This window comes from Pomacea canaliculata, linkage group LG2 (genome assembly GCF_003073045.1).
Source record: "Pomacea canaliculata isolate SZHN2017 linkage group LG2, ASM307304v1, whole genome shotgun sequence".
Lineage (NCBI taxonomy): Eukaryota > Metazoa > Mollusca > Gastropoda > Architaenioglossa > Ampullariidae > Pomacea > Pomacea canaliculata.
The window spans coordinates 41,563,346-41,591,302 of NC_037591.1; the positions used below are offsets into that span (position 1 = coordinate 41,563,346).

Below are 27,957 nucleotides of genomic sequence, written 5' to 3' on the forward strand. Positions count from 1 at the left end.
GTGGAGAAATTTTTAAGTGACTAAGGTAGGAACACACTACGCAGCTTTCCCAATCATGATTATGAATATGCGGGTGTTAAGAACTACTTCATATTTGTCTCCCATTTCCATCAGGCCAATGTCTCACGTTTTGACGAGAGAAAACGAGGAACACTTTAACATTAACTCTCAGTAACGGCCTTAGCAGTACGCGGGGCCCCGCGGGGCACTGGGTGTGTCACATGCGGGGCCCGGGGCCGAGAGTGTAGGCTATACAGGTACAGTATATTGCACCACAAGAATCTCCTTGTTGCCCCAGCTGCCACCCCAAAGGCCGCAGAGATAGTAGAAATACATTACAATTCTAAATATAATAGAATTCTATACTAATCTTAATATATTTTAATTTTGATCCATTTTTTAACATGTCTCGTCTAATGCAGATACTTTTATTTTGTTTCACTTAAATATGAGGACATTTAATACGCCTTAAATATCTTTGCTACATTCGAACCAATCAGCAAAGAAAACATCGTTTCTAAAAAGTTTATTTTAGTTACAATAGTGTAAAATATAGTGATCAGAATACACAGAGTATAAATATCCCTGTCCCACAAAAATTGGTAAGGTCTGACCAGAAAGTGTATACGAGACCAAGCAGCAGTGACATAATAATATGATGTGAAAATGGCAAGTAAACAGCCAGAAACATTCGTGCCACAGTTTTGAGCTGGAGAGATGGAGCCAAAGGAGTATGAGGCCATGACTAATAAATAAATACGAACAGTTGTTAGATGGCTTTCGTTTTGTATCTTTCTTTTTTCGGTTATTGCGCATGTTCAGAGTATGTTCTGATACTAGATTCATGGCCAAAAAATACTCGTGTTATGGCAGCACTTCATTCTCTCCTAGTTTCCACACAAACATGTGTGTTGTAAAACTGAGGACATACTTCATTTATTTATTGGTTGAGATTTGGATTTGGGACTAGGTTTGGGGTCGGGATCAGGTGCGATACAAAGGTTATCTTAGAGATGGGTAGGTGCAGTATATCGGTTGGCTTGGGTTAGGATGAGGTTTTTTCAAACATGTGGGTGCAAGCGACTGTACATAAAATGCAAAACTGAACAACTCTAAACTGCAATATAGCAATGCATACTTCATGCACAATATCAAAAGCTGAATAAAAGCATTGCAAAAGAAAACACCTTATATATATCACCAAGCAAAGAATATTGTGCGAACAATGTGACACGAGAATTTAAAAAAATCAACTGTGCGACTCCCAGATCACCAAATACCTGCTCTCATACTTGAACACAATGCAAATAATTTTTTTGACAAAAGTATTGAACATTCGGCTTTTAGACCTCTTGGACTATGCGCCTCCAGGGTTACAACATTTAGCTAGCGCTAGGTACTAATCTACGGAAACTGCAATAATATACAGGCCGCACCTACTAGTCTTCTTGTGTATTGGATATCACATAGCTACTGTTTATATGGATTTAGTTCTACTGCTGGGAGTCATTTTGTAATTATCTGATTGTTTCAATTTTTGTTCAGATCGTGCAATATTTTTTCGTTTAATGTTAAAAATTAGATGAGAAACAAAGCAATATATTGAACACGCAGGCCAAGCGCTTATATACAGCTAAACATTTTAACACAGACGATGAAGGAAATAAAGATGCTCTTTCCGTTCAGTATGTATAGGATAAAAAAAATGAAAGAATGGAATGAACACCATAGTGAGCAGCCCATCAGTCGCTATACAAGGCTATACATACTTTTCAACACTTAAGTGGACGGTTGGAGGAAGTAGCTTCAAAAGGCAGGTGCGGATGTGAAAATCATCATTTTACTCTTACCCTGAAACTGAGGCTCTATCACGATAAAGCAGTCGGCCATGTAAACAAGTGTTATATACAAAGAAATAACAGGTTGCCTGAGATGAGATCTGAACACCAGCCGGTTTTCCCCGTACGTTCTTATCTGTGACAAGTACACGGATCTCCCAACATTTAAGAGGAACCCGCCATCATACTGTAAACAAGGAATACGGTGTCACACATAAGATGTAAGTTACATCTTCCATGAAAAAGCTGTCACATGGTGACTAAAGTACAGTTGTTACAACTCATGAAAGGATATGAAAGTTGGCGAATCTGTATATTTGCATTGCCAATAAACAGGATAGTATCTGATGTCGACGAGTTTGAAAAAGTGCAGAATGTATTTTCGCAAGAAATACAGAAAAGCTAGCTGAGGATTAATACTGGAATGGGAAGTGCCGTTCTTCAAACAAAAACTTGATTAGTGTATAAAAAACCGAAACAAAAAATGCCATTAGCAATTATCTAGTGATATGGATTCAGGAGTTGATAAAATATTTGATTTATGCTTAGTTTGTCATTATACCTCAGCCAGCTTAAAGATTATTTCCCCTCCAGTCGCATGCTGCTCAGCGCATTCAAGACTCTTAGACGTGGAGGGGAAAAGGGTAACTGAAGTTATCACTTATGTACTGTGTAATGATTGGTCAAGCCAAGACTTCTGTGAGTGACCCAGGCCATGAAAAAAATCATAACAGTAACATTTTAATATAACAGTGTAAATTATACCCTCTTGCTGTTCTCGAACCTCACTCGTCACAAAAACAGAAACAAAAAAATGTTGAGAAGCCTATTTTGGTGGTGGGGCATTGTACAGCTTGAGTCTATACAGCAAGTTAGTGAACTGTGCCAGGTCAATGACTCCATCGTCTCCCGCAGTTGTCTTCATGAAGAACTCGATCTCCTTGTCCACCAGACCACGTCCTGCGCCCGTCTTGATGTCCTTCAGTCCCTGGATAGCCTCCTCCTGTTCCAGCTTGCCGCTGCCATCTTTGTCCAACTCTTGAAACTTCTTCACGATCTCCTGCGCACTAGACAGACGACAGGAAGTGGTCAGCGCTCAGCAAGACAAACAGCAAGTACAAAAGAACATCGGGAAAACATCGAATCTCGCATACGAATGTTTGTGACTAGAAGACCTCATAGAAAGGTCACAAAGGCTGGAAGAATGATAGACAAATTACAGATATATTTTTCTTTCAGATAAATTTTCTAGAGCTTACAGCTTAGTACTGCTTGCTCGGACTCAGCTAGAGCTTGCCCATACACAGGTAGACATTGGCTGCTCATACAGAGGTAGATTCCTACTGGCTACCCTTACACAGAAGAACACTCATTGGCTGCCCATACACAGGTGGACACTTACTGGTTGCCCATACACAAGAAGAACTGCTCGAACTCCCAGATGCTCATGACGCCGTTTTGGTCCTTGTCGAAGGACTCGAACATGACGCCGGCCTGCACCTCATCCAGTCCGAACTCCTGCATCAGCATATTGACGGCGTCTGGCTTGTTCAGGTGGCGCACGTTGTTCTCCACGTAACGGTCAAAGAGCTCCAGCACGTTCTTCCTGCACGCGCACACACACAGAGGCATTTGTAGACGTTATTGTGTCTCTTCTTTGTTTTGCTTACTGTCTATGGCTACAAATAGTCATCTGGGCTTACAGCCGAACACAGCGAAAAGTGTAAAATAAAAGTTTAGAAGATGATCTCTATGCTACACAGACTCGAAGAATGTTCTCTATGTCCACAGCCATGAGGTGCAGAATGTTCTCTACGTATGCAGGACTCATTCTAATGTTTTTCTTCTCAAAGACTAAAACCGATCTTGAGATTGTTGTATGATTTTTATGGAAGACGGAAAAGCATGTAAGAAGGCAAATCAGTGTCTTTTAATTACTTGTTGGTTTGGTGTACTCTTCATTTACTTATTGTTTCTGTCTAAGAATTTCTTGCTCAGAGTCATAGGTAACAACAGGCAAAATCACTGACATCAAAAAATGTAAGGTTTAAGAAATGTTCATTCAGTTTCATAGTAACACTGTATGAGTCACCTGCAAGCGGCTTTTCTAGCTGGCTGTCTTATATTATTATCCCTGATATATGGTCACACTTCATGGTCCGAAAACAAAGAAACGGGACTAAAAGTACGCCCAATGTGGGGCTCGAACCCACGACCCTGGGATTAAGAGTCCCATGCTCTACCGACTGAGCTAACCGGGCATACATGTGCACGCAATATTCAGATAATAAAGACTGTGTGTTCTCTACGCAACTTCTTTTTCTAATCTCACATTTGCTACTGCGCCACCGAAAAAAAAACAACAACAAAAAAATACTACTGATGAAAAATATATATTTACGGGATCTTTTTGCGGTTGAGTGCCATGATGGATGACGATGGTGTCTGACGCCGGACGGAGCCTCGAGGGGTTAGTGTTTCTCAGTGATGGGCTGGTGCGTACCTGGAACAAAGAAACTGGTAAATATTTACGAATAATAACCTTGTATGAGCTAGTATAGTTGCTGCAAAGACTGGCTGCTGTGTGCGCCCCTAGGCCACGACTTCCCGTACATCGTTCTCCTCCAAACAGCGCGTCTGCTGCACAGGCCCAACACATGGGAGTTATGTCCCTTTGTGTTTCTGCTTGCTAGCAGCATGGCAATACTGCTTTCAGTATTTACTCGAGGATCAGGAGCAGTCAATTAAACATGGAAGGCACATGTCTGCAGTATGTTCCGATATGCAAGAAGGTGGAGAAGAAAGGTAAAACACCGCTCCGCCAACAACATGCTGAGCTGCACCGAGGTATGCGAGCGAGTATACACGTGAACAGAACAAAACAAAGCGAAAAAAACAAAAACAACAACAAACAAACCAACCCTGGCACTTTGTAGCATATCTCTGCCAAAATGTCATTGCATCCCAAGGGGAAGTTAAATGACACCGAAGAAGAAATATATTTATGTCTGTAGCAATTACACAGCCCGCAGTACACTCTTACGGATGCGTGAAGACGCGCATGCGCAAACGCACCCCTAGCAGCACAATGCCGCTGGCGTTGGGTCCTATGTTCTTCACCAGGGGACCAGTATTTCTGGCATTCTGTGGTGTTAGTCACACACAGAAGAATAGACGGAAGTAAAATCTGTCACGCTGAGTGAGCAGGCGGTGCCAGCACAAACACCAGCATACCTCTAGTAGGTGTACATGTAGATACAATCACTGGCCTAAATTCTTTTCCTTCTTTATCTTCTCTCTCTCCATATATATATGAGTGTGTGTAGTGAGGGAGGTGCTTGCGCATGAGAGAGAGAGAAAAAAAGTGAAAGGAGAGACCTGAACTATTTTATTTGATGGATCAACGACTCTTTCAAAGGCGAAAGAGGGAGAGAGAGTGAACTAGCCCACTAGAATCTTGTCCACGAAACTGTGTCTGTCAAAGAAAAAAAATATTTTTATCAAATGAGAGTGGTCGTGCTGCCAGCAGCCACAGAAAGTTTCCCCTTTTCAGCACCTGTCTGTGGACTCGGCTGTCCATTCAACAAATCTCACTAGACATTTAACAGCCTTGCCAGAACTGTGCGCAAGAACTCGGGCAACTGTGTTCTGGTGATGAATCCAGAATACAAGCGCCGATTACCCTCCCTTGCTCTGTATAGTGTAACAGATACACCTGCAGCGAGAAAAAAAACTTTATCTTACCCATTAGAGTGCACGAACAAATGTAGAACCTCTCAGAAAAGGCGCCAGTATTTATTGTGCGAGTCAGACGACATACCGGCAAATATTCATTACATCCCTGGCGTCCATCCAGATTCTTTCTTAGTCCCTGCTCAGTCTTTCTGTCTGTGTGTGTGTCTATAAGATTATGGGAGCAAGAGTAACAGACTAACAGACCACCTGACCGGCAGACAGATGAAAGGGAGGATGTGGTATGCCATCCAGCATCATGTATAACTATCCTCCCCTCGTTCTTCTAGTTCGCTTGCGCACGTGCACGTGCAGGTGAACACCATCCTGGCGTGCTTCAGCTTGTCAGCGTGCAGTCTGCATGATCATTTCCCTCCATGCAATAGGATACACGTGCATGCAGCTGCTGACACAACCTTTATTTTTGTTGGTCTGTGCAGCCTCCGCACTGACAGCTGTAGGCAATCGCCGTTTATTAACAGGTCTACGCGAGTTTCCTGTAATGTTGTATGGTGTAGATTGATCAGTAACCGATGGCAAACGTAGGTAGGGCATGTATGTTGTGTGTATGTGTGTGTGTTGCTATACAGACTTTGGCCATAACTACAACTGACACCGTTGTGCCTGAAGCAGTTATTGTTATATCATGATTTTTATTATTATTGGATTTTGTCGTTCTAAGGCTCTGAGTACCTCTTCATGGTGGGGAAAGACACTTTAGAAATCAAAGAAGAAGAAGACAAAGAAAAAAGAGATGCTTTTTTAAAGCTCTCGTAAATCAGGCCATGTTGTATGCATCAATGGTTTTGTGCATGCCCGTGAAGAAACAGGGCATCTGTGAAGGCGAACTCGAGTTCAAGAACATCACAGTTGTTACTTGTGATGACGCAGCACAAGCCACTAATGTTTTCTGTGTATTAACAAGCAATCATGGGGTACAAACACAGAGCAAGCCGATATAGATGTGGTACAGGACACGACAGCAGCTATAAAGCTACAAAGGACTATTACTGTACAGAAACGCGTATGTAAAGTGTTCAAGACCCGGTCCCGGATATCCTGATATCTTATAATCTGAACCCTTCGTGGAGCTTTATGCGTCTGTCATTGTTTATAATGTTACATACACACCATGTACCCCACTTACTAACTGTGTATATTTGCTACTCATTCCAAATATCATATTCTCACCAAATACAGTGAGGATTGGCTGGAAAGGGTTCAGATCTTCTCTTGGCCACGCTGTTCTTTCTCCGCATGTGGCACCTGAGTAGAGGAACAGCGGCTTTGCCCTGATAAACCCTTAGTTGTTGGCTAGGTGTAAACCACCAATGCCCCCCCCCCCCTTTTGTCCTATACAGTCTCGTTTTCTTACTTTTAGTTACCTGAAGATATGTCCGGCATGTACACATAATATATATTGTGACTCCTGTCTTGTTACATGCTTCATAGATCAATTGTGTCGACGAGGATAATTTTGTTTTACAATGTAAGACGTTAAGATGTTGATTGAAAAGACAAATAATAAAGAATAGCAACACAGAAGAACAGACTTTCTCCATAAAAACCAAAAACCCCTTCAAAATAACTGGAAATTATTACTGATAATACACTACAAAATGACGGAGCACCACCCACCCCCCTTAATAAAAGCAAAAAACAAAAAACAAAAAACAAAAACAGAGCACATGAGAAGTACAATGAATGCCAGAGCCAGTGTTTTCCCCATTCCTACAGGAATTAATGTATTAAACCCTCGTGTTATCTGAATGGCTGCTGTGCAAACACAAGAATGTAACAACGGTAACTGGTTTATCCTCAAGACAGTGAAAATCGTAAGAGTAATAAATCAACTTTTTTAAAGAAAACATCCACCCCTTACCTGTCTTAATACGTGTATCGAGGGAACTCCTCAGACTTTCTGTGAAACTGCAGTTAAAAGTTCGTGAAATGTGCACGTGCCAACACGGTGTGGGCTTCTCCAAGCTGGTGTGGTGTGGACACTCGCATCCTCGCTCCGGCTTCTGCGGTTCTTGTAGCTGATTGCACGCCCACCTCGCGGGCTGGCGCATGCCGGAGGAACCCCCCAGTGGCGTCATCTTGCGGAAAGAGGCTCGCAACTTTCACTTGCAGGGGATGGGAGGAACTTGAAGAGGAAGGGGAAGGAAGGCATGGGTGTGCACGATGATGTGTCTTGCTCATAGATACTATTCCCTCTTACTCTCCAGCACCTCTATCTCGCCAGCACCACTCCCTGAGACTACTTACCCACAAGTTTCCAGACAGCACGCGCCACGTTCAGCAGACGTGGCGTACGGTCAGAGACCGCACCTGGTTGCCCGCGGTTACACGTTGCCGGCCATAGCTTAGCGGTGAGTTGGCGGCGGGCATTGATGAGAAGTGAGCGGCGATGTGGTGTAGGCATCGCGTGGTTATCGCTCGTGTCGCTCACAACTCTCTTCATTATCGGCACAGAACACCCCGGGTCGGCTACACTGAGATTGAGGGGAGGTAACCTTACATGGCAGCACCACCACCAGCAGGACCGGTCTTGAATGACCTCAGTGGGTCCATGATGCCAAGCACACCTGACACATATTCCGGAAGTACTGTGCCCTAGTTACCTTCATATCCAGTTTGAAAAGAAAAGAAAATCTTTATGTCTTCTTCAATGTGATGGGATGGGAAGGGTTATTGGTATTATGAAACTTTTTGTGTAAAAATCCGGCAGTAGAATGAAGCAGGGTAATCGTGCAAGAACTAATCAAATCGTCTGCAACAAAAGCTTTATAATTTTATTTCAGTCGAAGGATGTTTTAATGATCTGAAAAATCTGTCTAATGCTGAAAGAGAAACGCACCTACACCGTTTCAAATATATCTGACCAATTTGGCTCAGCTTTCAGGTACAGGTTCCATGGTTGTAGTGTTTTGACATGCTAAATATTTGCTTCAGCTTTCCTCGGTATGACAGAGGTTATCATGCCATTCCCCCTGTACTCAGTCCTCGCTCCCTGAAGTGTGTTACCTGCAGGTTTGGGGATGGGATTAAACTGCCAAGTCTGTCTGCGTGAATGATGCCAGACACGAGTCACCTGGGCCTCTCGGTTCTTAGGCGGTAAAGCTCTGATCACGAGGGCTGCCGAGGCTGAGTGTTAACTGTTCACTGAGCTGATCACGTGGTCTCCTCATAGTTCACGTGACCCGCTGAACACGTAATATGCTACGTTGTGATAACGTCAGGGGAACGTAGCGTTGAGATATCAGCATGTTGCTAGACCACCAGTGTAGTAGTTGCTACCAGTGTAGTAGCTGCTATAAACGCTTGTTAGGAAAAAAACATTTAATTTCCCACTGTTCTGCGAGACAGAAGAACTTCTATGCAGTGCATTTGTCATACACCAGGAATTATTTTACAGAGATAATGTTGATCTTTGTTCACCCTTTATGGAAGAAATTCTTGTACCATCTTGGAACTTTTTCATATGTACATCTAACTACAGTCAGTCACATCAGACGAGAAAATTCAGTCACCGACACATATTTGCTGAAGGCCACACCCATGTATCAAACGCTTATGTCTGGGCAGATTTTGTGAGCATTCACTGTATTGCATTGACATCAATTATTGTTACATTTGACACTTCACTTTAATCTGAATGTGCATGCATGCAAGTTGCATAAGATGTATTATGTTGGTAGGATTTGATGTGTTTGTTTGGGCCTTTCTTACTGCAACTGTGGACTGGAATTCTGCGCTGTCAAAACCGCACTGCTCAAACCCGAGGAAACTTTCAGAATTAAACAGTTAATATGTCAAGGTTTTACATGATTGTCAAACTGCTGTAAAAGCCACTGCCGCAGGCAACGATTCATTCTCGAGACACACCCTAATTTGAAACCTGAGCTGAGATTCTTACTTCCGTTGATTGTACCAAACTGACGACACACCTGGAGTTTTGTAACGGAAAAGCAGACGGGGACAAGGGTTCCAGACACGACTGCTCAAGTCTTACCCCACCCGCCATCGTTCCAACACAAGGGCGATTCCTCGTAAACATAACACCAACATTACACTATATGTTTACATATGGACATCAACCTCCACTAGCCTTATCATGTTTTCGCTGGCGGGTAGAGGGCAGAAGCTGTTTTCCGCGCTTTATTTAGCAACACGTCCTCCTGTCCGTATCCTGTTTTCGCTAACTCGCCCATAGTTTCCGATCTCGTCTCCACCCTATGTGGGGACTGGGGTTGGTTCCTTGTTTGGGGAAGATCTCTGAGTTGGGGACTTCAGACGGATTGCTGACTTGTGTCACGTGATCCGTCGTGGGCGCGTTGCAGCGGTTGCAGGAACTTGTGGTTTTGTTGGTGGCTCATCGTCTATCGAGCTGAAGGTATACACACATACATGTTTTAAATCAACGATTCTTGTTTTCTATACATCTTTTGTTAGGATAAAAGTTTGTTTTAGTGTTTTTACCTCTACAATCCTAATTGTGAGAGTTTCGCCCTGTTCGAGAGGTCTGGTGTTGGGTGTGGTGCGATGTGGTGTCACCACACCCATTTTCGACACCGAGGAGTGAGGTTAGACGGGGTAGTACAATGGAGTGAGACAGAGATAAAACTTGTTTGTACTGTGCCTCCACTGACTGACCGTACAGACCTCTTCAAGATTCTGAGTTGAGTCAGGTTGCCTAAACTAGCTGAAAATGTGAAACCTTTATTTTGTAACAATGGACACAGCAGATGGTCTGTCTCCTGCCTTGAAGAAGGCGCATTGTGCTCTTTGCCAATTAAGTATTTTAACAGAAGATTTCTGCCAGACGGTGCCAGAGATATTTTATCCCCACTCTACACTGCACCTCTCTCTGTGAGCGCCCGAGGTATGGAGGGTATCAAAGATAAGGTGGTGCGGTGTAGTTTGGTGTGGTATGTGGTGCGGTGTAATGTGGTTCCTTCTTTCTTCTCTTTTTTGTCAAGTTTACATTCCCAAGCAGCTTTGGGCATGTCAAAAAAATTATTTATTTATACAGCCACATTTTGATAACCATTCGTCGATTACTTTCCTTTCAGCTTCCTGATGTGCCATATGCATGGCAGATTAGCAGCAGGGGAGCCCATTATTGACAAACTCGCTCTCTGTTCCTCTCAGATGACGGTTGTTAGCCTAACATTACGGGAAATGTCGAAGGTCCAAGGTTAGCTACCTCACTGCTTAGCTATTCACTAGGTGTGTCATTTGTTACTGGCTCAGTGTTTTTCCCATGCGCTCTCTGCCTGTCCTTAATCCTTTTCAGACAAAAGAAGTTGTGGATGTACTTCAGCATCAACTTGTTCAATAAATCTCTGAGGTGTTCGGAGGCTTGTGTGAGTCTCTAGTGATGTCACTGACGAGCAGCTGTATGCCAGTGTACTTAATGTCCTTCTACAGGGATGGCCGCTGACATCTTTCCATTATCAGGTCACTGGGTTGAGCTCATCACAGGAAACGGTTCTGGACCGGGCTTAGTCAACGAAACGCAGTCTTTAGACCGATTTTCTGTAACACCTAGATAGCTCTCTATACAATTCCTACCCCGTGTAACCTGTTGGATATCTCACGATACAGTCACAGTTAAGGCTCATGTCCAACTCTGTCTTGCTCAAAGTCCCAGCCAAACATCACGACTTAAAATTCTAAAATGACAAGTTTATCATCTTGGCAACTGAAGAACATCGCCCAACACATCTATGCCAAATAACAAGAACCAGATGAAAATTTTAAAATGTCTATAAAATGTCTATAAGCTTTGCATCAAAGTAAAAGGTTGAAGGAAAAAGACTCAATAAGAGAAGGAAGAAAGATGTTAAGGGTGGCATGAAGGCTTGAATGACTAGCAAGCCAGGAAGTCCATGAAGTCAGATCTGGCAATGAGCAGTGACGTGACCACACAGCCACCTTTCCTCCGAGCACCGTTAATGACGTGTGGGCTCACCTGACCCTCCCCACCCCACCCCACCCCATCTCCCGCCCACCTGCACGTACTCACGGCAAGCGATGTGCATTCTGCGCGGACGCTAGCCTCATGAGCGTGAAGAGAAAGCGAGCGCCAGGCTCCAAGACTTCAGGCGGGCTCAGCCCCACCTCCGCCCAGCTCCAGCCAACCCCGGGGGCTAAATATAGCCTCCATCGCTGATGGCTGCCTCTCCCCTTCTGCGCTTCCTCCACCTCGTCTTCAGCACATCCTGCTTGTCCTGTTTAGAGTAGATCTTCCTCCCGCTCTCCCTCCCTCTTGTATGTGTGTGTGTGCGCGTATGTGTGGTTTCTTTTTGCTTCCACTCACCGTTAGGGCCAGCGGGCCAGGCCCGGAGTTTGACGCATCGTCGAGATCCAACGGAGAGCAGGGCCAAATTCTCCAACGACCTGAAACTACCAATCGGTGAGTGATCTTATTGTTTTCTTACTGTGTTGTTCTCAGGCACTGACTCGTTTGCATGAGATTGTCAACATCCTCCCTATCCCAATTGTACTTAAGCAACGTGTCATGGCCGCCACTGTCCACTCAGGCTTTATTGTTACACTTTATGTTTTTCTCAATGTCTGGTCTGGTCACAATAGCGCAAACTCGGATGCTGCCCAGGTGGATTTTTTTCAGGCTGTAACATCTACCCGAAGCCTTTGCTATCAGTGTTTTTCTGGATCGGTTCCAGAGAAAAGTCGAAGGTCTTTAAGAGGTCACGTTTTGCTACTTATTTTTTTGCCTCTGGCTCCACTAAAAGCCATTTAACATAGAAAAGGTGTGTTCTCTGAGGAAGGAGGGGGAGGGGTAAGTAAAGGGGAGAAAAGTAGTGTCAGCAGCAGGGGAGGTTATCAGTGTCTGAGAGCAGTTCACCTTTCCGTGATGCCGCACGTAACCTGCGGAAGGTGCTTCTGTGCAAGCTGCGCACAGTGCCAGAAGCAGACGACACAGCGAAGAGGGCGACTCCCTGGGCATCACCTTTGTCTCAAAGCTCGGCCAGAAACTTGCATTTCAATTCTTCGAGACTTAGCGAGGTCACAGACTGTGACGTTCTGCGAGGTCAGAGACTGTGACATTCTGCGAGGTCACAGACCTGTGACGTTCTTGTAGGAGAAAGCTTACTGAAGAACTTATTAGTGTTGCTATGGTTTTCGCAGCAAGTGTGCTTGTGTGACTCATCAGTACACACCAGAAGCTTTACTATTTCAACGTTCCGTGTTTCTGCCAGGTCATAGGCACATAGGTGCCCGCTCTAGGTGCAAGTGCACTCGATGCAAGATGACCATTTATCATTATGTCATGTTATTCTTTGTGTTATCACTGTCATTGTTATTATTTTATGTTGTTCCTTGTGTTATAACTAAATTCTTATTATTATTTCATGTTTCATGTGTTATGTACTATGTTGAATTTGTATAAAGCTTTTTTCCCACCATTACATCTGAGCTCAAAGCGAATACTAAAAAGAAAAGAAAAGGAAAAAAGAAAAACACAAAAACATAATAAGAACGGTACAAGCAGTTATAGAATCCCTGTAGATGTGTAGATGCGTAGATGTAATGCCAGCTCCATTACTGTTTTTAATCTGATGTTTCTTTGTTGGAACACATCCTAGGCACAGCTCGAACATTGTTATAACTAAGTCATCATTACTGTCATGCTGCTTTGGCTTTATTATCCAATCATTGTTATCATGTCATGTTGCTCCTATTGTTATAACTAAGTCATCATCATTGTTATTAAGTCATGCTGCTCCTGTTGCTATGCAGCAACATTATCATTTCTCTTTTGTCTAGTTTGCCTGCCTTTCCTTTTCTGGAACGTACTGCTCCAGTTTTCCCAGTGTTGCGCCACACTTCTCTGTGATTTTGTAGTTGTTTACTTTCTCTGATAGGTTAGGGCTGGGGTTAGGGTCTCGTTGCAGTTCTCTAGTATTACAAGTCTTCAACCCATCTGAGAGCAGAGTAGTGTTCCCTCGCCTAACTGGCAGAGGGGCGGAGCTGTTGTATTTGTCTTATCTGACCTCTCCCTCGTGTGTGACTTGTGATTGTGTATGTTTATTATGGGCCTGCCATCGAGTGTGACGTGTGATTGTGTATGTTTATGTGTATGTTTATTGCGGGCCTGCCATCGTACCTGTGGGGCCTATTCATGTCGGTAACTACAGACATTGTCGACCTGCAGACGACGATCGGCACAGTTGAATGAGCTTCATGTCCGCTTGGTCAATGAAGTTGTGCGCGAGCTGAGGTCATTGGACTGGTGCCACCTGTCTGATGTGCTGTTTACAACTGTCTTTACTGTAGAATATATTCCGGCCTGTCTGACATGTTTTATATTTAGCCTGTGGAGTGTGTTCGTGTTGTGTGTAGACGCTGACCTTTGACGTGGTGTACCGTCATTTTGTTCTGACGTCAACTTATTTTTACGTCACAACATCTTTCATCTTTGACGCGCCTCGAGCCCGTCCACAGGGGAGACAAGATGCTATACAAATAACTGTTGTTGTTTTTGTTTTTAAAATAATAATAATAATAATAATAATAATAATAATAATAATAATAATAATAATAATAATAATAATAATTGTTTTGTTGTACTTCCCTCTGTTATGTCATATTATTCTAGTCTCCTTGTATTACATTACAGTTGTTTGTCTTTCTATCATGTAATAGTTTTTTTTTTTTGCGTTGCATTCTTGTTCATTTGTTTTCACCTCAGTTTATTTTATTTCTTAGGTCGTCTTCTTCCGGTTTCTCTGAGTTACATCACAGGTGTTTTTGTTTATTTTTATATTGACACAGTCCTTTCTTCTCGCTGTTTGGTCCTCTCTTTGGTTTACCGTCTGACGTCACAGCATCTTCCCTTTGTTATGAAACAAGCTTTTCTTTTCTTCTTTACATCATAGTTCTTTCTTTTCTTTTTCTTGTTCTACATCAGCGGTTCTCAACCTGTGGGGCGCGACCCCCTGGGGGGTCGCGACGTGCCAACAAGGGGGTCGCGAAGGTGGTCATTTTTTAAAAAAGTTTCTTATACTGGTATTAGTGAAATTAGTTTACATTGTGTAACCGAGTGGTGCGGGGGCTCAAACTCCAAATCTCTTCTCCCTATTCAAGTACACCGTCTCGGCAATGCAGTGACTTCTCACTTCCAAAACTCAAAACACAATCCCCCTCTCAACAATTAAGCCTCCAATCTCCCTCCTTTCACCTTTTGCCCTCTCTCTTCCCCAATCTCTCATCGCTGACTCCCCTCTCCCTCTCCAGTCACACCTCTCTTTTTTTTTTAAACATCTAAAAGGCAGGCATTCAGGAAACGTCCATCATTCACACCCTTTCATTCGCACGTGCTCAGTCCTAGTACTCTATAGGTCCTGACAGAAGGCCATGACCAGACAATGCGCTGCGACTGGATAAAGACAGCAGGTTAATCCAAATTTTGGATGCAAGTACACGTGTTTGTCCTGAAGAAGATAGCCATGGATAAATTTGTGCTGCGAAAAGGAACTGATTGCGGTGGTTTTTTGAAAGAAAAAGTGAAGAAACGAGCGATGTGCAAGTTTTGGGTGCTGGAGCCGATGAAAAACCAGAAAGGCCTGCTACGAAAGTAAGAAAGTATGACAATGAATACTTGAAACTGGTTTTACAAACATTATTGTTGATGGTAAAGAACGGCCACAGTGTGTTGTTTGCCTCGCAATATTAGCTCCAGAGAGTATGAAGCCAAACAAACTACGGCGCCATTTGGAAACTCGGCATGCGGAGTTAGCTTGCAAACCTCTCGAATTTTTTTAACGAAAATTGCAAGAATACAAAAGAGACAAAAAAACATTTGTCTCACATACATCAATTCATAAGAAAGCTTTGATGGCTTCGTATCAAGTTTCCTATCGCATTGCTCAAAACAAAAAAGCACAGACGATCGCAGAGTCAATAATACTGCCTGCAGCAATGGACCATGAATGGACATTGTACGAACCATGATAGGAGAAGATGCTGCTACGCAACTGCAAGCCATTCCTTTGTCAAATGACACAGTTCGCCGAAGAATAACTGAGATATCTGAAGACGTGTCTGACCAGTTGATCAGTCGTATAAAAAGCCAAAATTTTGCTTTGCCTTTAGATGAAGCTACTGACACTGCAGGTGACTCACATTTGATTGCTGACATTCGTTACGTGTGGGAAAATAATCTTCTGGAAGACTTTTTATTTTGCAAGAAAATTGAACGCAGAGCAACAGCCCAAGATTTTTTGGGGATTGTCGATGACTTCCTTAAGGACCAAGGCATTTCCTGGAGTTCCTGCGTCTGCTTGTGCACAGATGGCGCCCCTGCAATGGCTGGAAAGAAACAAGGGTTGCAATCTCTTATTAAAAAGGTTGCTCCAGACGTAGTTTGGACTCACTGCATGATCCACCGTGAAGTTCTAGCTTCCAAAGATTTGAGTGTTGAGTTGAACACAGTGCTAACAGATGTCATAAAATGGTGAACTTTGTAAAGAACAGTTCTGCCAGATCTCGCCTGTTTTCTCTGATATGTCAAGACATGGGAGCCGACTAGGACGCCTTGCTCTAGTACTGCGAATCAAGGTGGTTGTCGCGTGGAAAAGCTCTCGCAAGAGTCTTTGAATTGCGGGAAGAATTGTGGGTGTTTCTGAAGGAGAACTCTTTCAACAAGGCTGACCTGCTTAAGAACGACCGATGGCTGCTGCTAATGGCATATTTATCGGACATATTTGAGAAGCTGAACATTGTGAATACTTCTATGCAAGGGAAGGACACCACCATATTACAAACAACTGACAAGATGAATGCTTTCGTCCGAAAAATTTCGTTGTGGACGCAAAAGATACGCCAAGAAAATATTTATGATATGTTTCCGTGCTTGTGTAAGTGCAAGACCGACGTTAACTTGAATCTTGATCAGGTGAAGAATGTAATTATTGCCCATCTAAACGGACTGCAAGAAAGGTTTCAGCATTATTTCGCTGAAATTGATGTGACTAAATACGATTGGATTTGTAATCCATTTCTGGCTGATCCTAGCACAAGCGGGTTGTCCACGCAAGAAGAAGAGCAGCTCATCGACCTTTCGAGTGACCAATCCCTGAAAATGGTCTTCCAAACAACACCAGTGCCAACATTCTGGATTAGCATCAACGGTGAATATCCTCTCCTTTCTGAGAAAGCAATGAAAGTTCTTCTGCCATTTTCAACTTCGTATATGTGTGAGCAAGGATTTTCAGCATTGGCAGCACTGAAGTCGAAATACAGAAATCGTGTGGACGCAGAGGCTGAGCTGCGAATAGCAGTGGGTACGAACATCTCACCCAGGTTCGCTTCTCTATACAACAGCAAGCAGGCTCAACCTTCTCATTAATCAAAGTGAGTGTCCAATAAAATAATATTTATTAGCTTTAGTAAAATTTCATTAACAGTTATACTTCTTGCAGATACGAACTTTGTTCTTCCGTTGTTGAATTGCATTGATTTCCTCGACGCGGCGTTCGAGGTTAGCTAAAGCTCCCCCCCCTCCACCGACCTAGCTGGCTAAGGGGGGTCGCGGACGTACCGGTGTTCGTCAGGGGGGTCGCCACATGTAAAAGGTTGAGAACCGCTGTTCTACATTCTTCGTGTTCTGCCACGGTTCTCCATTTCTCTCTGTCAAAGATTTGTTTCCTGTGCCCTGTCTCCTTACTGCAGTTTCCATGTATTGTGTCAAAGGCTTTTGACCTCTTCTTTGTAATGCCATAGTACCTCCCTAGTCTTTTATTCCTTGCTTACGTAACAGTTCTTTTCCCCATAACTGTTCCATGTGTTCGGTCGTCGTTCATTTTATCGATGTTATAAGATTTTTTCCTTTTTATTTTTTATAACAGAGTTGTTTTTCCTCTCTTCGCCAGAGTTTTCCTTCCTTGCGTTTTTTCTGTGACATCACAGTACTATTTTCTGCTGCAAATGATTAATGAGTGAAAGTTGTCACTTTGAGTTTGAAGGTTCGCATCTCCTGGGGGAAAGAAAACAGGATGCGAGTTCCTTCTGCAGACATTTTCCTATACGTCTTCTCTCCTCTCTTCCCCTCACACCTCTTCCCACATCCCGCCCCTGCGGCTTTTTTTTTCTTTATCAAAGAGAAGATTTTTTTCCTCCTGCCATCGTTTCCTGTCATACTTTTTTTCTGTCTGTACAGCCTGCGCTCTTCCTCTATCTCCCCATCCTTCTTCTTGTCTCTGTGTACATCTTACTCTCCTTTTTCCTCCTCGCCATCATCACTTGCTTCACCATTCTTTGTCTGTCGTCGTCGAATAATTTGTGAAATACAGACTGATGAGACCTGTAAGACTTGCGAGACCCAAGAGACCTGTGATATCATCAAATTCGTGTGAACAAAAAACTTGAGATCTATGAGACCTGTGAGCCCCTCACACCATTGAACCCTTTGACACTTATCACACGTGTGAGACACTTGAATGCTATCAGAGCATTGAAAGCTGACGCCTACATTTAAATATTTTTTTAAATCGTCTCGTCTGCAGGAAGACAACGAGGAAAAAAAGAAGAAAGTAAAGTATAACTATAAATCGTAAAACAAAATCCCAGTGAGAAAAAAAACAAAACCCATTGATGTAGTAGGTTTATGACACACCCGACGTCGTTATGGCAGATGCCGAGATGGGAGCCTACAGCGGCCGATGTTCTCAAGACAGAGCAGCCTTCATTACGAGCAGTGATTGCCTGGTAACTGCACAGACCTGCTCAGGAAGTAGTAATTAAGATTAACATCAGCCCCGCTAGGGTTACAGCGTCAGACATTGTGCACGTGCTACATCCTGAGTTACACCGTTAGACATTGTGCACGTGCTACATCCTGAGTTACACCGTTAGACATTGTGCACGTGCTATGACCAGTATCAACACCAGCATCTCAAAATGTATAGCAAAAGCAAGTAAACTTAGTTGTCAAGTAAAATACTTTTTTTCTGAAACGAGATGTTCTTTTTTAATGTCCTCCCCAAACACACATTTTTTTCTCGCATGAATAGAGGCATGCTTTATTTCATATTTATCATCCTGCAGAAAAAGGAGATTCACAAACCCATTAATGAAGTGATTTATTTTACTGTTTACCATGCAACTGGATACATGGATATGTATGGAAGTATTATTTAATGTAGAAGTTATTTAACGATAAAAGTAATGTATCATTACCGCAAACTATATGACACTTCCCTCAAGAAGCTGGTAATGATGGGCTCTTAAATCTGCAAAAGGAATTTCTGTTTTGTTTTTTGTTTTTTAGTTTTTGTTTACTTTGTCAACATTTTCTTTCTTACAGTGTATGTCAGTGTTGTTCTTGTTGTATCATATTTCACTTTGTTGTTCTATTGTCTGAATAGAAGGATCTCAGTGTGATTTCGTCTATCAAGCTTACAGTATGTTACTATATTGTTATTCTGCTGACTATGTGTATCATTATGCTGGTCTCTCAACATCTCAATACATTTGTCAATGTTTTCTTTTGACTACAAGTGTGTCAGTAATGTTGTCACAGTATCACACTACAAGTGTGTCAGTAATGTTGTCACAGTATCACACTACAAGTGTGTCAGTAATGTTGTCACAGTCTCACACTACAAGTGTGTCAGTAATGTTGTCACAGTCTCACACTACAAGTGTGTCAGTAATGTTGTCACAGTCTCACACTACAAGTGTGTCAGTAATGTTGTCACAGTCTCACACTACAAGTGTGTCAGTAATGTTGTCACAGTCTCACACTACAAGTGTGTCAGTAATGTTGTCACAGTATCAACCTACAAGTGTGTCAGTAATGTTGTCACAGTCTCCAACTACAAGTGTGTCAGTAATGTTGTCACAGTCTCCAACTACAAATGTGTCAGTAATGTTGTCACAGTCTCCAACTACAAGTGTGTCAGTAATGTTGTCACAGTATCACACTTGCCATGATATAGCCTTAGTTGCTGGCATGGCATTAAACACCAAAAAACAAACACAGTATCACACTACCAGTGTGTCACTTAGTTCTATGTGTATCACACTTCACGTGTGCTACTGTAGTTTGTATCTGTGTGAATGAGATTATAGAAGGTTGTATACTACAGTGTTTTTCTGTCAGCTGACTACACCTGTCATGATAATGTTCTCTCTGCTCACTACACATGTGTCTGTTGTTTTCTCTGTCTCTCTACTGTTGTTTTATCCTCCCGTGTAAAGAAATCTATATGTGTTGTCTTCATCTTCTACACCGACTATATTTTGTAACCGTGTTTCCTTGATTTGTGTCAGTGTGTACATCTCAGTGTGTAGTTACACTATAAGTGTGTCAGTAATGACAACCTGTTCCTCCTTCACTATAGAAAGTAGAAAAGTGTCTCTCCAATGTGTGACCTTTGATACAGGGAGGCATAAAAAGGAGGGAGAGTATTCAGCACATGATGAATTGTTTCACTAATGAGCGCATGTCAGTGCTGTCAGTGGTGATTGGGACTGACAAGCTTTCATGCCAATGGCTGCATCGTGTTTGTACAGTGCCATGAAGCCATTTGGTATTTGAAACTTTCTGTCTGCCAGCAGATACACGGACAGACAAGGCTGCGGAAACAGACACACTAGCTAACTCACAGACACACTAGCTAACTCACAAACACACTAGCTAATTCACAGACATTAGCAACTCACAGTATCCAACTCGCAGACACAGTAGGCAACTCACAGACACAGAGAGAAAGGAGGGAAGAGTTGAAGGTGTGGGGGTAACGAGAATAAAGTAAGGGAAGACAAACAGTTTACCTGGTGCAGACGCGGATAAAACAACAGTTTGACGTTGTTAACATATACACGTACACATATACACATATACACATAGATACACACATATGAAGACACTATTGTCGTGTGATAGAGAAGGCAGAGTGCAGGCCGTGGGAGTAAGTTGACCTCACGAGGACGACAGTCAAGCGAAGTGTGACGACCTGTAGGGCAGGTCCACAAGAAGTACCGGGATGGAGGGGGGCGTGGGGCATGGATGGGTATGTTAGATTTTCGAGATCAGACGAAAACAGTGTCAGACAACAGGCTCGTGCAAGCAGAGACTCACGTGATCTCAAGTTTAAAACTGCAAACATAATTTCTTGTCTTTCTCTTTTTCAGATTTCGAATTTGGCCCTGCCTTCTCCCAGGCGACGCGCCCTGGTAGTGCCCTGTTAGTGCCCTGCTAGTGCCCTGTTACTTCCGTCTGTTCTTTTGATGACATCACAAGAGCTTTTGGTGGCATCATTGGAGCAGAACCTAAACGCTGAACGTGGGGGAAAAAAATTCCCACAAACAACCTTTCGATACGAGACCAAAGGAGCTTCCAAAGCCTGGAATCCCACAGCATTCAGTTAACAAGGCAAAGGGTAAAATTAGATGCCTTGTCTGAGCCAATAAAAATATAAATAATTAAAAATAAAAGACATCCAAAAACGAGATCCTGACGTCTGTAAATTACAACGCGTGTTCGGTATCAGTCACGTGGCATCAGCCGCCTGCGGAAATCTCAGCTTCTGGCTTGCTGCAGCAAGGTGGCAGCAGTTGTAGTTATCTGCGATGACGAGCACATTACAAGCGGTGGAACTGGTTTTCCGGAAGACATGCTGGTCGTAGCAATGATTTTACAGCCAGGCCCGTGCTGCAGAAGCACGGCATAATCTTTTGCTTGCAACTGAACACTGCCTGTAGTTCTTCAGAGGACAAAGAGTTTCGCCCAGGAAGCTGGGTGTGAAGACTCGGCAAGATGGGAAACAGACATGGCGGCGAAAAGGCAAAGGAGGAGAAGAAGCAGAAGAAGAAGAAAAAGGAGAAGAAGGTGAAACCCCGAGGCAAGCGGAAACAAGCGAATTCGGACGTGGACTTGGACATGGAGTCCAGCCATGTCTCGCGGGCCGACTCGGAGTCCATGGTGTTCCACTCGGCCGAGAACCTCAGCCCCTACCTTGACGCCTCCACGCGCTCACAGGAAGGAGTTGCGAGTGCGGGTTTTTATGACAACGACTCTGTGGTGTCTTCCTCTGATTTTCCACGACGGATTTTCCATCGAAGCGTGTTTGCCAGCAGACCTGGTGATGGTTTCGAGGAAAGCAGGTGAGATGAGCGGAGGCGGCGCGGCAGCGGCACGGCAAATGATGGCAGACGACGTCGCGTCCATAGCCAGCGGCGGATACAGCACGCCTCTTGTCTCGTCGCCTCAGATCCGCCGTGGGCCGCCGCGGTCTCCGCTGGCCCAGAGACCCAAGGACTCCTTTTACGAACCAGTGCCACCCATCCCTTCCGATCTTTCCTCTAACACCACTTGCTCCTCCATCTATCAGGACGATCTGTCCACTTCCGGAGAACGATCGAGCAGTCGCACCTCCTCATCCACCATCGACACCAACGCCGCCTCGTGCATCGAGCGGCTGGAGGAATTGGAACGCACGCTTGAGAGGACGATCATCGAAAAATTCTCCGACTTGGACAACACTCGGCATGAGAGTGCCTTCAACAGCGACTGCAGCCCTCTGGCGATCAGACGGTTAGGAAGGGGAGAGAATGAGCCAATCAGAGAGGGCAGCATGACGCCGAGAGGTGTTGACGCGGTGGGCGGTGCGAGTCAGAGCGTGGAGAACAGCCCCAGCGTGCCTCGTCATCGGCCTTTCCTCCGAGAAGGTAGTAATACCCCGAAGGGCACATACTTCGGCCTACCTTCTAGAAGCATCGAGAACAGTCCAGTGCTTGTCAAGAAGATTCAGCTGAAACCACTTAACGTTACAAAGCCAACAAAAATCTCCGAAGTATTTAGCAGTTTAAGTCCCACAAAGGCAGGTCCTAGTAGCCCAGGTCCCTCAAGAGCAGGTCTTGGTAGCCCAGGATCAACTAGGGAGGCACCTTGTAGTCCAGGTTCCACTAGAGGAGGACCCGGCTATCAACATGGCACAGGTGCGGCTGTCAAGCCAGGAGTTGTCCCCATGGGCAGTCCGGTGGTCTGTAGAAAATTTCCTGCTGTTTCTGAAGAGCCGAGACAAAAATCGACAACACTTGGAAGTCCTCTGACAAGTTCGCGGAGACTACAACGACAGGAAGACACTAAGACAATACCTGACGACCATGATGAAGTACGTCCGCGTCATTTAGCACTCGCTCAAGATGAACTCATGAACGTCGGGGTTCACAGCAGGTCTCCCGAGGCGAGGAGACGACCAGGTGTGCACACGCCCAGCTCTTCCCCGTCTCCCAAAAGTCTCGGCAGGAAGGTGATCACCGTCCAGGGGAAACTGGACCCCGAAGCTCCTGGCTCTCCCAAGACCATCCGGATGTTTGAAGCAAGTAAAGGAACACCGGTAAAACACTGCAGTGTTGCATCTCAACCATCCACAGCTGTCGTGATCCCACCACCGACTCCTGCAGCCATTGACGCTGCAGCAAAAGCTCCTGAAGGCGGTAGTCCCGTGACCGCAGCTGCAGCAGCGGCTAATCGTTCAACATCGCAGACGACAGCTGCATGCCCTCGGCGGAAAGAGACGGGGGTGGCGTGGCCCCAGTTTCAGAGGAAGTGATCATTCAGGGGTCAGAATCTGCCGTGTTTGGATCAGTGTCCCCGAAGCTGAAGCGTCAGCGAAACGTGTCAAGTTCCAGCCAGTCTCACAGCAGGATGTGCTCTTTCGAAGAAAAGAAGACAGAGGGCGCTGGCACGCGCACTCGTTCTCCCCCAATCTCTCCTCGTTCTGCGCACGTGCAGCGACAGGGTCCTCCACCCAGTGACGTCCTTAGCAAGCACAACATTAATGTTATTCAGTATAAAGGGGTAGATGCATCGAGGATCTGCATCTCCACCCTGAAACACCCGTCCACATGCAAAGCGCAGATAATTCCAGGAGAACGTCCTCGCCAGGAGCCCGAAAAGCCAGCGTCATGTGACGTCACCACCAAGATAACTTACCGCTCGGAACTCTCTGTACCAGGAATCAGCAAACGCGAGGCTGGTAGCCGCACGGGGTCAGAGTCCCCCATGTCCAGTCCCACGTTCCACGATGCCCTCGAGACGTTCGACGAGCGAGCGGCCCTGGCTGGACCCATCCACTCCAGGATCCAGCTGCTGCAAGACCACGACCAGGGCGAGCGCGCTCGTTTTGAAGGCAGTACGGTAAGCGGCACGGTGGAGGGCGCACAGTTGCTGGGCCGACAATTCTCTTTGCAAGCCGCCTCCGCCAGCTCAGACTTCCATGCCAGGAGAGACCGGTTTGAAAGGGGGGCGTTTAGCTCAGACAGTACGGTAGAAGACAACGCACGAGAGGAAGCGTGGAATGCAAAGGAGGTCGACTCGGAGGGGCGCGCGCGAGAGAGGGAGGGTCGCAGCCCGAGCACGCCAGCACGCGCCAAGTTCGTGCAGTCCCCCCCTCCTCCCCGGCTGGAGAGCGGCAGCGATACGGCAGCCGGCAAGGCGATAGGGAAGAACCTGGGCGAGCGAATACGGGAAGTTATCAAAGAATGTACCACCTTTCGAGAAGTGTTTACCGCCGAACTTTCACCTTCGAGTTCCGTTGACAAGGACGCTGGTAGCTCCACGGACGAGAGCTTTTCGCCTCCCGGGACTGGCCCACGGGACAAAAGGCCATACTTTCACAGGCATCCTCCTCCCGACCGTGAAAATTTCTGCGGTAGCAGCACCAGCAAAAGCCAACATCGAACTGACAGAAAGTGGAGTCCGTCTGATGGCGACAGCTTTGCCGATGAGTTTCCTCCTTTTCCTGTGACAGTCGTCGCACACAAGCCATGGCAGCGGAAGAGACGAAACTTTCTTGTCAGTTCCAGCCTGCGCAGTCGCAGCTCTCCTCAGAACTGTCACATGACAATGACCCTTCTTCATCACTCGACGATGATCCCACCACCGTCTCCCACAACCGAAACCCCCCTATGTCACATGTCATCGTGCAGAAGGTAGGGTCCGTGCCGACCACCATCAACATCTGTCGCCTGGAAACAGGGGCGAGTGTGGCGTTGCCAAAACAACAGGACAGTTGTCAACATCCTCGTCCCCAGCAACAGGGGCCGGACACTGACAGGAATGTTTCCTCGCATGTTCAGCGTGCAGACAGCAGCTCTGTTGGCAGCTCACAGACGGATGTCAAAAACAGACCTGTTGGGCTCTCACCAGAGCCGATGAAAAAAGCAATGCACCCGGTGAACCCAGCGCTCCACGCCAGTCAACAAGCGACCGCAGGCTCCAGGTCGGACAGTTGAGGACAGCAGCCAGGCGGAAAGGCCACCTCTTGAGGTCACCGAATTCGAGGACGGAAGGAGACAGGAACCGCGTCTTCCTGCACTCGGTATGACTGCCGAGGAAAAGCTAACCAGCGGCGGAAAGGGAGCTAACCAGTCAGCTGCTGATGTTTTTAATTCAGTGAGCGGTGTGAGCGAGAGTCTTGCCAGCGGCCCCCCTTCACGACAAGGGGCGGGCGCCCTGGTGCTTTCCTCCAGCGAAGGAATGTCAGAAGCACATGAGAACAAGGGATCGAGTGACAGAGGCACAACCGCCAACATTTCGCAGACTCCCAAATTGCCAGTGCGCGGTGCTGAGGTGCAAACATGTTCACAGTCGAAAGATGACATTGCAGATCGTACAAAACATGCAGTTAACATGGCTACAGGGGCTACGACACAATCTGCTAGCCTGGCTACAAATACTACACAAGTGTCTAGTGTGGCTACAGACATTGCAAGCACCGCCCACAGTCTACTCTGGCTGCAGAATGTGCAAACACGATGCAAGGGACTAGTGTGGCAGCACGTGCTGGGTTAGGAGCAAATGGAGAAGGGGTGGCCGACGTTGAGAAGACGAAAGACAATCAACGAAGTGACAAGATGTCAAGAGAACAAAGGTCCGAGGGGAGACCTAAGCAAGTGATTGTAGCGGCAGATGAAGATCGAAGGGAGAGATGTACAGGTGGGATGAATGTAGAACGAGACAGTGTGCCACTCTCCAAAGAGCACGTCCAATTGTCTGCAGACCAGCTGCCCGCAGAAAATGCCCCGCCCCCCGTAGATCAAACACCACCCCCAACAAACTGCGCCCCTCCCCCTGTAGCTGACAGCCCGTCCCCAACAGAGATCGTCCCGCCCCCAACTCCATCGCCCATGGATATGCTGGCGGAGGAAGACGAAGAAGAGGTAGATAAACAGGAAGATGGTGCATGCTGGGACACGAAGCAGTCCCACACAATCCCTAAAGACGTGCAGCTGTTTGGCGAGATTGTGGTCAGGCGGTTGTCCAGCCTTCTAGAGTGCCGCGCGGCTGACAACAAGAATGAACTTGACGACGAGGAACACAGTGTTGACACCCACGTGACCTCAGCCTCGCGTCTCCACGTCAGCGAACAATTCCACCATCAAGAGAGCAACAGACGTGAACAGCTAGAATTTGTTAACTCAAGAGGAGAGCGGTGTGCAGATGACACTGACCATTCGCGGAGTATAGAAAGTGGTATAGCTAGCACAGAGGATCAAAGTCTCGATCAGCACGACACCAATCTGCCGGAAATGCTTTCAGACTTTCGCGACAACTCGCAGCTTCCTCTTTCCCACATAGAGAGCTCCTCCTCAAGACCGCTGTCCCTGGACACTCTAGACACGCTGTCCACTGACCAGGACACCAGCTCCAGCTCCAAACGCACCAGTACAGCTTCCACCGCCACCGATGAAACCTTGACCTCTTTTAAAACCAGGTCAACGACGGACTCTGCGGAATTCGAGGAGAGTTCTTTCATCCTCTTGGAGAGTCTTGTGTTTGTCCGTAGTGTGGACGAAGACGAAGGGGTGCGACCCACCGCCCAGGAAGATTTGGACAATTCTGAAAGTGCATGGGAATCGCAGGGGGAGAAGCCCAGACAAAAACGACGACGTCAGGTAGGGAACTCCCTCGAGGTTCCAAGTGTCCGGGTCGATGCTGTTGAACCTGAACCAAAACGAGGCTCGCAACGCATACGTGATGTCATCGATGCATATCACGAGGAAAACAGTGACGATAGCTACATCTCAAGCTGTAGCGAGTGCGCCTCCCACAGGGACGTCAGCCAGGAGGTCGACCTGGTGTCACAAGGCGACGAGCCGCTCAGAAGCTCTCCAAAGGAATATGTTCAACGAACGACACACACTCACAGGACAACCAAACATTTCCAAGGGGATAGACGCAGCGCATCATCCGATTCTGAGAATGGAGAAGAAGCGAGTGGTGGACAGCGAGGCTCCTCGAACGTGGACTCTTCCCTAAGGATCCCGGAGATCGAGGACACGTTTGGGGAGCTCATGTCCGTCAAGACGTTTCTGGAGGATCTTCAGGACAGGACACCAACAGCCGAATCCCAGCCCGTCTTCCTGAACCCTGCTGATGTCCGGACCAAAGACTTCTGGTCGGCTAGACGTCGGTCGAAGACGTCACCAGCGAGGACGGACAGGACGGAGTCTGACCTCGACACATCTGAGCAACGCGACGACGCCAGCACGGACAGCATGTACGCTGACGACGAGGACGATGGGGCGGAGGTGGTGTTTCAGCGCTCCTACTCGGAAGAGCACGGCGGCGAAGTGTTGCTGTCTTGTACCATCTACAACTCCTCCCACGACAACGACGCCGACAGCGATGACTTCTGGGCCGAGAGTTCTGCGGCGGAGGAGAGCTACAAGCAGCTGGAGACCTCCGCTGACGCCGCGGGCTCGGCATTCCAGAACGCGCGCCTCCAGATGCACGACATCCACCAGCACCTACAGGACCTTCGCCGCCAGATGGAGCTGCTTCAAGAGGACATCACCTCCACCTCGCTAACCCTTACCCCTGAGTACTCCTTCGAGTCTTGCGAACAGCGGCCGGTCACGGAGTGACTCTTCGATGGCAGCGCTGGGCCGTGCACCATGACCGACTTGGTAAAGTATATTTACCTACCGAAGCAGGTAGTTGACAAGGCGATCATCTCCCACCCTGGTTTTACACCCTTCAGTACTCAGTGCCTATTTTCACTGGTAGCTTGATGGACACCCGAAAATTCACGGAACATGACAGACATCGTCTACAAAAGATATCAAACCCCTGTCGAACACGTCTTATACTCTGGTGCGACAAACATCCTCTCTACTCGTGCTCACCTTTGTTTCACATCTCCCTCTGTAACACAATGCTGACAGAAACTCTGTTTTCCCGATGATAAGGACTGGAAAGAAGAAGAAATAAATCGAGCACAAATCACTCGTCCATTTTATTTTTAATTTTGGTGAGGCTGGTGCGGAATCATCTGCTGGTTACCATGGAAGCGACCTCCAGGTTGTCGGTGTGAGTCGAGTTGTATGATCGTCGTCTGCACTG

At 46.0% G+C, this 27,957-nt stretch overlaps 3 protein-coding genes and 1 non-coding gene across 6 annotated transcripts; 2 read left to right on the plus strand and 2 right to left on the minus strand.

Moving 5' to 3' along the window:
* Positions 1 to 511: 511 nt before the first annotated feature.
* Positions 512 to 11,916, minus strand: LOC112556619 (calcium-binding protein LPS1-beta-like). Of its 3 annotated transcripts, none has more exons than XM_025225784.1 (4): positions 11,896 to 11,916; positions 4,240 to 4,341; positions 3,241 to 3,444; positions 512 to 2,905 (listed from the first exon to the last, which is right to left on the minus strand). In XM_025225784.1, exons 2-4 carry the CDS (start codon positions 4,263 to 4,265, stop codon positions 2,665 to 2,667), a joined length of 471 nt encoding a protein of 156 aa, XP_025081569.1. In that variant the 5' UTR covers positions 4,266 to 4,341; positions 11,896 to 11,916; the 3' UTR covers positions 512 to 2,664. The 3 variants fall into 3 exon arrangements, with proteins under 3 accessions (XP_025081569.1, XP_025081568.1, XP_025081570.1); XM_025225783.1 differs by lacking the exon at positions 11,896 to 11,916 and adding an exon at positions 7,453 to 7,875; XM_025225785.1 differs by lacking the exon at positions 11,896 to 11,916 and adding an exon at positions 4,760 to 4,781.
* On the minus strand, positions 4,027 to 4,099 carry Trnak-cuu. The gene has a single exon. It is a non-coding gene; the product is annotated as a tRNA-Lys (tRNA).
* On the plus strand, positions 11,733 to 27,840 carry LOC112556618. Its single transcript, XM_025225782.1, has 2 exons — positions 11,733 to 11,991; positions 20,739 to 27,840. The coding sequence occupies exon 2, from the start codon at positions 25,368 to 25,370 to the stop codon at positions 27,477 to 27,479; it is 2,112 nt and encodes a 703-aa protein (XP_025081567.1). The 5' UTR covers positions 11,733 to 11,991; positions 20,739 to 25,367; the 3' UTR covers positions 27,480 to 27,840.
* Positions 21,364 to 21,714, plus strand: LOC112556055 (30S ribosomal protein S11-like). Its single transcript, XM_025224668.1, has one exon. It carries the CDS (start codon positions 21,364 to 21,366, stop codon positions 21,712 to 21,714), a length of 351 nt encoding a protein of 116 aa, XP_025080453.1.
* Positions 27,841 to 27,957: the final 117 nt, after the last annotated feature.